The sequence below is a fragment of the Cucurbita pepo genome, chromosome LG04 (assembly GCF_002806865.2).
Source record: "Cucurbita pepo subsp. pepo cultivar mu-cu-16 chromosome LG04, ASM280686v2, whole genome shotgun sequence".
Classification (NCBI taxonomy): domain Eukaryota; kingdom Viridiplantae; phylum Streptophyta; class Magnoliopsida; order Cucurbitales; family Cucurbitaceae; genus Cucurbita; species Cucurbita pepo.
The window spans coordinates 8,370,114-8,381,390 of NC_036641.1; the positions used below are offsets into that span (position 1 = coordinate 8,370,114).

Here is an 11,277-nt window from a genome sequence, read left to right on the forward strand (position 1 = left end):
GGGGGGGGTAGAAAGCAGGACTTAAATGGTAAACATCACCTTTACATCCAGGCACGGATCATTGGCCATATTCTTAATTTGAGAAACAATACCAGCATTCCGTAGCTTCGTAACCCGACCTAGAGCATACGTACTTGAAGGTGAAGTAAGATTAATTATTGCCCAGACAGCAGCAATTCGAAGCTGACTGTTGTCACTCTGCAAAAACTTGATCACAAATGACTGGACCACTTCATCTCCTTGTGGAAATAGTTGCTTCATGACCCCTTCCTTATGAAGCTCATTTCCACTAGCAACATTGCAAAGTACATACATTCCCTGCATCAGTCAAAATTAAAAAATTACTCAACTAAATGAAGCTTATCATTTTCTGCTTTAACCCCTCTTCTTCATTCTGATGTTGTTTACTTAATAGTTAACGGATATTTTACGGAGTCCTATAAGATTCCGGAAGTATCATGGCTCACAATTTCAAAGTCCTTATCAATGTGTACATACACTCATGCCAAGTACCATGAGCTAATATTAGAGTCCTTTAGTACCGCTTCGAAATGAATCGCCTGAAACTTAATTGTTCAATTAGGCAGACAACATGGACATTATCCATCAGAGAGAGAGAGAGGGAAGGGGGATAGGAAACGAGGAACTTTTATCAACAAGGAAGTGGGAAGAATAGCCTAAGGGCCAGAGAGAGAAAACCCCCTCCCACAAAACTTCATCAAGACAGCATTGGGGTTGAAGCACCACCACGAGGAGGTAAGTTGTACATTGCTACAAAAGTACTGTATATTGACTTCCTTATCTAAAAAAAAAATCATGGTTTCTTTAAAATACATTTAAGCATTTCAGTCAGAACAAGCACCTCCGGCACTTCAGCTGAGTAATCTTTTTCCTATGAAAGAAATCTACTACCATCATTCTCAGTTTTCCCATCAATATTAGATCCCTTAAGAAATTTCAGATTCTTCCTTCCATATTTAGTGTCGGTTTTCTAGATAAGAGCAAGGTAGACATGTAAAAAATAGGAACTCTAGGCAAATGGAACTAAAACCAAGTGGGGAAGGGTATTGAAACTCGTACAGAAAGGAGAGAGTTCTTCATTTCGCAAGTTTTCCAAAGGACATTTGCCCAACCAATTTCCAGATAGAAAATTTTGGATTTCCATCTACAACCAGTAAGATAAAGGCCACATGCTTACAACACAAGTAAAGATGTCGTTTCCCTTGTCCTTTCTTCACTTGAAGTCATACTTTCCACTTTTGACCGACTTTTTCCATCCATAACTGTGTTTGCTCCTTTTTAAGAGAATAAGGAAATAATTTTATTGGTGAATGATATTATACATGAAAGGAAAAGTCTCACAGAATCCCAGAGAATCGTTTAAAGGTCCTTGTGACCTTTAAAATAGAAATATCTCTCTAGTTTGTCACTCTAGGTAAATTAGTAATGCAGATTGTCAGCCTGTTATGAGATCTTCCAGGAGGTAGAACATAAATTCTGTAGCATTTTAATCAACTAGGGTGTCTATTTTGGTAAGGTAACATAGTTACTGTATGTTCATCATGGCTGTTATTAGCCATTATTAAGCTGAGCTCAGAGTTGCCTCGTTACTATTGATAACTAATACCACTTTGTAAAATGAGGCTCTTTTTTCGACATAGACTGCCTCAGAATCATTCTTAGCTTTTTCCTCTCCCAAAAAAAATACATACCTTTTGAGTATACATCACATTCAAAAGTCAAAAACAAAAGAAAACTAACCTGCACTCCAATTTCGTCTCTTGAAGTACTTTGCAATTGCCGGCCAATAGTGTCCAATATGATGCCATCTTCAGCAAACACATAGTCAATTGAGTCCTCACATCCATCAATAAGATTGCGCACAAGGGCCATAGCATGCTCCTGAACGGAAGGCTCAGGATCTGAAACATAAACATACGCAGCAATATTGATTATATAAAAAATAAAATCAACCATCAGAACGGACAAACAGGCTTCGACAATACCACAGACAAGGCTGGCTAACAATGAAGCTGTTAACTCCACAAAGATCCCTGCTTTACACATGTTGTTTGCGAAGAATATTAAATTCCTTAAAGCCCGCAACGCATTCAGCCTTATGTCCAAGTCCATAGACTTTGATAATCGAACCAGCTCTTTCACACCTCCACATTCAATAAATATTGATCTCTTTGTTGAAAAGTCGACAACTATGTTGCTAATAGCACCAAGTGCTGCAACCTGGTCAAGGAGTATGAAATGATAATTATTGCGCAAGACCTACTGGACAGTTTTCCAAACAAACCCTTTCTATCTGAACATTCAATGGCTTAAAAAGTAGGATGATTCCCACTATATGGAAACTTAAGTAAGATAAATAGGCATACCTGAACAGTATTAGAAGGATCATGTAAAAGCTGAACTAAGGGAAAGACAACTGCTTCGTTCATAAAGTAACCAGCACTCAAATTCTGAATAGGGTGCCATTAAAAAGCAATGTTAAGGAAAAAGACGGTGTATGAATATCAGAATAGCTAATGTTAATATAACATTACATACCTTGATTGATCGAGAGACACTTCTCAAGCAAGTGCAAGCTGCGGTTCGTATGTCACTACTTTCATGTTTTAGGGCATTGATCACTATGTTCATTACCTAGGTCATGATTATAAACAAATAAATAAAATTCATAAACATTAGCAAGTTCAATTCAAATAAATTTCAGATTTGTTAACCTCCATCAGTTGGCAGCTTAGTTAAATAATCAAAAGGTAAAATAAAGAAGAAGAAAAAATTGAGTACTGACTACAATTATTATACTTCCACAAATATGTTGCTTCTGCTTCCTTCTTTTCTTTTCTGTTTCCATTTTATTTTTAATCTTTGATTCAATTGGAACAGACCAGTTGATATAATTTAACTTTTTTTGCTTGAAAAGTTTGGATGACATGAAATCAGATAACAGAGACAGCTTTGCCAAACAAATATTTTTATTGTAGGAAACCGAACAAATATTTTTATTGTAGGAAACCGAACAAATATTTTTATTGTAGGAAACCGANAAAAAAAAAAAAAAAAAAAAAAAAAAAAAAAAAAACCTTTGTAATAAGGATCACTTGCAACTTAAGGCAGAAATAACCACTGGCAAATATTCAAATCGACAAGCAAACAATTTTAGATATCAATTAACTTAGGTACCACTGGACTACAAAACTGCACAAGTTAAATACATCGTAATTGATAAATGTTACAAAAAAAACCAAAAAAGGTGACTTAATAAGTTAATGCAATCAAGATAAGAAACAAACCTGCAATGAGAGAAACCTAGACCTACAGCTCTCCAACTTTGAGCACAGATGAGAAAAAGCCAGCAATATTCCTTGTAAGCGTCTAGGACTTAACTGATCCTTTTGCAAGTGATTGTAAAACTTATCAATTGCATTTGCCTCAAAAGCAAGTTTCTGTAGCTCCTCCTTCTCAGCAAGTAAAGTCGAAAAAATGAAGGAAGCTTCATCTCCAACTTGACCTGGATTGTCGAGAAGCTCGAGCAAACTATGTATCAATTTCATTTTTATTCCTATATCTTGCAGATAACAAGGTGACGAATTCCTTATAACAATCAAGCATACGCAGGCTAGCAATCTTGTCTTGGGATTTCTATCCTTCATCAATTCAATTATGTATCTCAAACAATCTTCTCTGCCAGGTTGCATGAACTTTTCTATGGCTTCAACATTATTCTTAAATATTGTAGCAATAGACTCTAAACTAGCATCCCTTTGACTTAGAGATCCATCAAGAAGGCCAATAAGCTTCTCTAGAACTCCACCATGAAACAATGCCTTCTGCTCTGCAATTGTCTCACAGGAGTGAACGATGATACTTGCCCCAAGTCCAGTCACATTTTCATTTTGACTATTCAATAATGAAAGAAGAAATTTGGCGTTTTCCTGCTGAAGGAAATCATACTTAGGAGCCAACTTTGATTGATAAATCATTCTTAGCGAGCGAGCTCCCGCATCAACAACCTAAAAAAAAAAAAAAAAAAAATTCACATTATGATCGAAATTTGAGTTTAATTGCAAATAAAATCTAAAGAAGACAGCCACAAAGGTTTTTATTATAAACACAACAAATTCTTGTAAAACATTAAGGAATGGTGTATAAAAAGAAAGGTTGAATTGGACATAAGGTCCATTACAATTACTCTCAATCAACAAAACAAATTGTCTTATTTAAGGACTTTACAAGTGGTGCCAGTATCAATTTAGAAGACTATTAAATCCAATAAGAATTTGGAAGGAACAACTCCAATTTTGCTTAAACTTTTTTCCCTCCAAAAGATTATCATCTACCCTCAGCTCCTGGAAGTGTTTTTTGACTGATTGGTAGTGTTGTATATTGATAGCTCAATGTTGATGACAGGATTCTGAGGTGGCAAAGCTGAAGTATACCTGGTGATATGCTGTAATTGACCCATTTCTGACATGGGTTATGAATCAGCTCAACTTAAGGCGGAGCTGATGAAGTTATATGTCATGCGGGATGTGCTGCTACACAGCAAAATTCTGTTATCCCTACAGCTGGAGCATGTGTTTAGCACGGCAGCGAGCATCTGTACCTGATTGATTTAATTGTTTTCAGAGAGTGAAAAATAGGTCCTTGTCTTTGTTTTTTTTATTGAGAGTGGGCTGAGTATTTTTCTCTTTACTGAAGAGAGATTTCTCTAAAGAGTGTGAGTCCTTCGTGTAGTGATTTATATAGGGTTCATGGGAAGCACTCTGCAATGTTCGAGTTATTGGAGTAGTGAAGAAGACAATCGCAATCTCACTGTATCGTTCAAGAGCTACATCTGGCTTGATATATCTAATGGAAGTGCCTAAGTGGATGTAGATCAATATTTGGATCAAACCACTATAAATCGGTTGTTTCTCTCTTATTCTTCAAATTTCCTCTTTGTTCATTGTTGATAAAATGTGCATGTTGCTCAACTTGTTCTTGTTGATAATAGCTGTTTGTTTTCTGATTAATTACAAAATCGGATATCAAAAGGTAGTTCTAAAAGAGTATTTAAGGAATCTGCTAACCAAGCCAAAAGAGATTAGAGAGAAGGGTTGCCTTCCCACAATCGAAAAGTCTAGCTTTGCTACCTTTAAAAACTAGTCCAGTTCCAAGTTCCAAGTTCCAAGGAGATCTTCTTTTTCATTTGAACCGAACATTTCTTGTAGTTCGAAGAGGCCATAATAGAGAAGATTAGAGAAATGGTCGACGCCACAGAACTGGAACTTAAAATTAAGTTATGAAATTGATGCTTTAATCAACTAAATAAGATACAATCCAAGCCTTTGTAACTTAAAATTAGGCGCAGAAATGCAAATTGCAATTGCTCAACACCAGATACTCCTCAATTTCCCCAGAAATGCAATTCCCAAATTGGATTAAAATCGATAGAAAAGAAAAAAAAAAAACAAGAGAAAAGTCGAGGAGAGGGACACCTTGGGATCGGGATCGGAAAGCAATCGAAGCAATCGAGGGAAGGCTCCAGCATCGAGAACGGCGGAAACACCAACGTCGACGCCGCAGGAAAAGCTGCCAAGAACAGCAGCGGACTGGACGAGAATGTTGGGGTCGGAAGTGGAGGAGAGAACGGCAGCAACATGGGGGACAACGCCGAGCTTGATGAAGGACAGCTTCTTGGTGCGATTTCCAATGATCTGGTTCTTGATGTCTCTCAAGGCCTTCAGCTTGACGGCGGCGTCGGCGGCCGTCAACCGAGCGACGAGCTCGGACGAAGGCTTGGGAGTCGCAGAAGAAGCTGAGGTTGGCATCGTCCCAGTCCGGAGAGAGATACTGGGATGGGGAATGGCGCCGAGGCCACGGCAGAGAGAACCCCTCGGAGCTTTGAGAGCAACAAGGCAAACCTCCAATGGAGTTTTGATGGGAAAAGGAATTTCCTTTTTTTCTTTTCTTTTTTTAATTATTTAAATCTTCTAATAATTTAATGGTGCAAAAGCTAAATAAATCTCAATCCTTATAATTTATATATATTATATATATATGTATATGTATGTGTATGTATGTATGTATATGTATGTATGTGTATGTATGTATGTATATGTATGTATGTGTCTGTATATATGTGTATGTATGTATGTATGTATATGTATGTATGTATATGATACTTTTGTACATGCTTACATTTTCGGATCATGGAATTTGACACTCAGATCATGTTGCATGGTTAAGCGTCCTGTGCAACATGGTCAGGTATACTCCCAGATTTAACGAGCGAGTAACTTTCAGTATTTGATAACTATCTTATCTTCAGTATTGCTTTCATTCATATGTGATATTGACGTATTCATGTACCGCTCATGGGCTCGGGTGTTAGAACTCGTGTATTTTGTGATTGTTTTAAAAAAAAAAAAACTTCAATTATATTAGCTTAGCGATAATTGATATCTAATAACGACATATATAAATTAATAGGGACGCCTCACCAAATAAAGGTTTATTTTTTAGATATTTATAATAAGAATCAATAATAGCGGCTTGTTTCACTTACCGTTGGCTAAACATAGCTCTACTTCAAGGTGGTCGGGTTGAGTTTAATCTGATCACAATAAAAATAAATTTAAGAAATATGGTTACAAGTCACGTTTTTATGTTTAGTGTTTTTTTATTAGATAATATCGAGTAGGGGTGTACATTCAACCCGACAATCCGGACCAACCCATCCTGAACTATAAGGGTTGGATTAGCATTTCGGATAGGGTTGGGTTAATTTTTTATGAACCCGAATTAAATCGATTTGGTTTCGGGTTCGTGGGACAAACCCTAGACCCCAATGACCCGATCCAAATAAATATATAAAATATATTAAGAATTTTTTAGTTTTAGTGAGTTTGACAGAGTGGTACTTTAGCCGGTCTAGTGAGACCCACGCCCGGGTTTGACTCCAGTCTACTCAACCCAATCCAGCCCGGAACTCTCCGTTATTTTTAAATTTAACATCCACCAGAATATAAATTTATATTTTAAATTTAAAAAAAATGTTATTTTTAAATTTAACATCCACCCGAAAAAAAATTTATATTTTAAATTTAAAAAAATGTTATTAATTTATATTTTAAATTTAAAAAAATGTTATTAATTTATATTTTAAATTTTAAAAAATGTTATTTAAATTAATATGGCATATCTTTTTAATATTATTAATATTATTAATTAAAAAAAAAAAAAAAAGCCTATAAATCAAGAGGAAGATAATGGTTAATAATGGAAAAATCCCTAAAAACAACTCTCTCGTGACTCGCACGTGCTCCACGCACCTTCTTCCCCACGCCGTTACCTCCTCCGTTTCAGCAGCTCAGCGGCGCCATCGCCGTCGGCAATTCTCTTATATATAACGGATATATTCGAGTCGCTGAGGCTGCGCGGGAGAGAAAGAAGGTTTACTGCGGGTGCCATGGCGGCCGAGGATATGGAGAATGGTGAGTTTTACTTGAGATATTATGTAGGGCACAAAGGAAAATTTGGGCACGAGTTCTTGGAGTTCGAATTCCGACCTGATGGCAAGCTTCGCTACGCTAACAACTCCAATTACAAGAACGATACGATGATTCGCAAGGAAGTCTACCTCACTCCTGCTGTTCTCCGGGAATGCCGTCGAATAATCTCCGATAGCGAGGTTAGGGTTTCCTTTGCATAACCATTTTTAGGGTTTTCTTTTGTTTACTTTGAGATTATGTTTCTCTGCTGCATTGCTTCTGTTTATTTTGTGAATTCTTTTTCTCCTCTACTTTTGAAATACTCTATGAACATAGCAATATCGGCTTTTCATCTTCACCAGCCAACCCTGAACCCCCGTAGACTCTTCGGCTTTTCAATATCGACTACTTTTTTCCTTCATGAAATCCATTTGACAATAATGTTTCTTTAAGAAGAGATTCAGCTAATACCAAATGGTTACCCACCCAGCTTTGTTGAATTGACCTAGAATGTGGATATACATTATCTTCCACCTGTGCTAGCCGAAATCTAGTGTTCCACGTGCCATCGCAAATCTATCTTGGACATAAAAACTTCAATGGATTGGATTATGCATCAAATCAACCATGGATTTCTCAATCCAAATGAGATGGGCTAATTCAATAGGTAACGAATCTTTTCTATTCAGTTCCTCTATGGAAAAATGATCATTTTCAAACCATTTAAAGTAAATTTTATTCTGAATACAACAGTTGCTTAAATCCATAATGCTTGAACACAAAGAAACTTGGAAGAGCTGAACTGGAAAAAGGAAGGAAATACGCTTGAACACTTAATTGGTCAGAGTTGATCAGGGAGAAAATCCTTAAAGACTTAAAATATAATCACTCTGATGCAAAGATTCCTCATTTTTAACAGTGGTATAATGTTGTTTGACCTTAGGCTGAAGGGAAATTAAAAAGGATTCACAACTTTATGGAGATTGTTGAGCTTGATAGTATTGTCACTTGAAAAAGGAGCATGTTACTGACTAGTTGACGACGAGTGATGTGAATAGTGTCATTATCAACAATGATTCTTTAGAGGCTACCATCTCAGAAGCCTTTGTCAAGTGAACTATTTAGAGTAGCCACCTCTTAGGCAAAATGGAAGGCAAGGGGGTGCACCTTGCTTAAGACGTCTTGAAACTTTAATCTAAAACCTCTCAGCTTTCCATTACGGAAGAGCAAGAAAGTACTGCAATCCCATTAGAACGTGCTCTTTGATGCTGTTCCAATTCTTCAAGATTCCTCCAGTAGCCATTCAGGACGTGAATTTTGTCAAGGCCAAAACTATGAAGTGCGGCTTTCTTTCATGCCATAGGCACTCCAAACAAGGAATGGGCTCCATAGGTGAAAGGGATCCTTTTCTTATTATCATCAAGCATATGGGACAACTAATCTAATTAGATTTAAGGGGGGGGATATACTACTAAAGATATTTGGTTGCCTGTAGATTTGTAGCGAATTAGTTTTTAAATTGAAAGGCGTATGAACAGATTGGAAAATGATTCAAAGTGGTAAGAAGCATTCTTTCAACTCTTGGAAGATGAAGTTTGATATTCTGTGCTAGTTTAATAAAAAAAATCAGTTGATCCCTATTGTTGGTGACCAATTGAAATCACCATTTTATGAAGGGAGATCAATCAAAGAAAGGCCATCAATAAACTTATTGAAGTATCAACAATGCACCATCTACTAATAATGAAGATCTCTTGCGACTCCATCTAGTAATAATGAAGTCATCACCAATGCACCACACCTTGCACTATAGTTAGAAAGAGCCTCAAGCTGTCTCAAAAATAATATTTCAAAAGACTCTTACCTCATTAGACTAATTAAAAAAAAGTCTGATGTTCATATGTTGTCGCTGAATTCGGTTTCTCATAGATCTGATCTATCACCCCCCTTTCCCAAGCTATGCAAAAGAGGATGAGATTATTTTACTATTTGGATTTTGAACGTCTTCAATTATTTTCTTCCTTTCTGAATAAAATGTTACGTTCCCAATGCGATTGAGACGAGTCTTCTTTGGTTCCTCCCGTATTTTCTTTCTCCTTGATGTATTTGACAAAGAGTGTTTTGAAATTGAATCTGTTTGTCAGTTGCTTTATTTTATCTCCTTTTGGAACTTGTCTCTGTTCAGATTATGAAGGAAGATGACAATAATTGGCCAGAACCCGATCGGGTTGGACGACAGGAGCTGGAGATTGTGATGGGAAACGAGCATATCTCCTTTACTACATCTAAGATTGGATCTCTTGTTGATGTGCAAAGCAGCAAGGATCCTGAAGGATTGCGGATATTCTATTATCTTGTTCAGGTAAATCTTAATTCTCTGTGTAGATTACTTAAACATGGAAGGTTTCTATCTGTCTTTTAGGCCGTCTCTGTCTCTAGATTCTTGAGTATTATATGCATTATCAAGCTTAGATCATATGTGCGTTTTCTTTGGCTGTAGGATCTGAAATGCTTTGTATTTTCTCTCATTTCACTCCACTACAAGATCAAGCCAATTTAAAGACGGCCCAAAATTCCTAGTGTGCAATCTGAGGAACATGTACTTCTCCTAACTGTGAAATCTTTTTTTGGGCATTTTTTGAACTGCAAAATTCGGGATTCAGAATCGTTATTGTTTTTAGAGTTCTCTCTTCTGGATTTCATGTACATGCAGACGATGGGCGTTGTATGACCTTTATTTTAATTAGAATATCTCCTGGATAGATAGAATGCCGGCTGATGGCATGTGCATGCTTTCTTTTTTCAGCTTAGAATATGCTTTCCTTTCATGAAACTGTAATTAAATTTGAAGTTTCCTGATTAAAATTTGGATGATAGGTGTGATGTCACAATCACACTTTAGACACTTTGATTGCACCTATTCTCACCTTTGAGTAAGTTAGCTAACTCAAACTTAGATCGTCGGTGGCACAAATGTCCTTCTCTTTGGCCTCTACCGCCGTTCTAGCGGTTTTAGAGAATGGAGTTAGAGAAAGTCTTGAAAATAACTATTTATGTGTAGGTGACACACCCTACGAAAAGTATGATCGTAGCATTCCTCCCCTGCCCCCCTAATTGTTCGACATCCTTGTCAACTTGCCGTGTTCAAACTCAATTATATGAACAACACCTGATATTAGGTCTTCAACGCACTTTCAATTGGCTTCTGCATTGGGGAGCCTCCTTCACTTTACACGGAGCTCTTGCACATCTCTTCTTAGCTTGTCGACTCATTGTGTCCCGTCCTCTCAGTTAAGATCTCTTTGACTTCTTTCTTGGCAGTGTTCTTTGTTACGACAGGAGACCTAGCTGTCCCATTGCAATTGATATCAACCAAGCTAGAATGAAAGAGTTTCAAAATATTTGCAAGGAGTATAAGGTGAATCTTCAAGGGACATCGTTTTTTTATCAGCCCACTTTTTCATAAGTTCGGAGCCTTCTCTTCTCTAAATAGGCTTGAGCTACCTCAAATGTTCATTTTCACTAAAGTTGTAAGCGGGAGAACTTTCCTTGCATAAAGGCAACCTCGAAGCGAGTTCTTTTTGTTAAAGAACTTTTTTTGATAATTGAAGCTGAAATGAGCTACGTAACATAAAGTTGATAAAGCTCAATTGATTTTTGGATAACTTTACGAGAAAGAGTGGAACAACTAATTATTAATAATTCAACTTAATGTTTTTTTTTTTTTTTAATACCAACTTCAAATTTGATTTATTATATATAGTAGAAACATATATATATATATATA

The 11,277-nt window shown here is 36.7% G+C and overlaps 2 protein-coding genes across 5 annotated transcripts in view; one reads left to right on the forward strand and one right to left on the reverse strand.

The window, feature by feature from the left end:
- LOC111792936 (uncharacterized protein C26H5.04-like) overlaps nucleotides 1-5,969 on the reverse strand; it is an 8,499-nt gene extending 2,530 nt beyond the window's left edge. For 3 of the 4 annotated variants that reach the window (XM_023674567.1, XM_023674566.1, XM_023674565.1), the window contains exons 1-7: nucleotides 5,496-5,969; nucleotides 3,309-4,028; nucleotides 2,560-2,655; nucleotides 2,388-2,471; nucleotides 2,007-2,241; nucleotides 1,762-1,922; nucleotides 40-318 (exon numbers count right to left, since the gene is read on the reverse strand). In XM_023674567.1, coding sequence (XP_023530335.1) covers nucleotides 40-318; nucleotides 1,762-1,922; nucleotides 2,007-2,241; nucleotides 2,388-2,471; nucleotides 2,560-2,655; nucleotides 3,309-4,028; nucleotides 5,496-5,828 — 1,908 coding nt within the window. In that variant the 5' untranslated portion in view covers nucleotides 5,829-5,969. Of the gene's footprint in view, nucleotides 1-39; nucleotides 319-1,761; nucleotides 1,923-2,006; nucleotides 2,242-2,387; nucleotides 2,472-2,559; nucleotides 2,656-3,308; nucleotides 4,029-4,454; nucleotides 4,622-5,495 lie in introns of all 4 variants that reach the window. The other variant, XM_023674568.1, reaches the window with a different exon arrangement.
- Nucleotides 5,970-7,331: 1,362 nt separating this feature from the next.
- Nucleotides 7,332-10,297, forward strand: LOC111793994 (protein mago nashi homolog). The gene is made up of 3 exons (XM_023676090.1): nucleotides 7,332-7,690; nucleotides 9,676-9,852; nucleotides 9,991-10,297. The coding sequence occupies exons 1-3, from the start codon at nucleotides 7,469-7,471 to the stop codon at nucleotides 10,048-10,050; spliced, it is 459 nt and encodes a 152-aa protein (XP_023531858.1). The 5' UTR covers nucleotides 7,332-7,468; the 3' UTR covers nucleotides 10,051-10,297.
- Nucleotides 10,298-11,277: the final 980 nt, after the last annotated feature.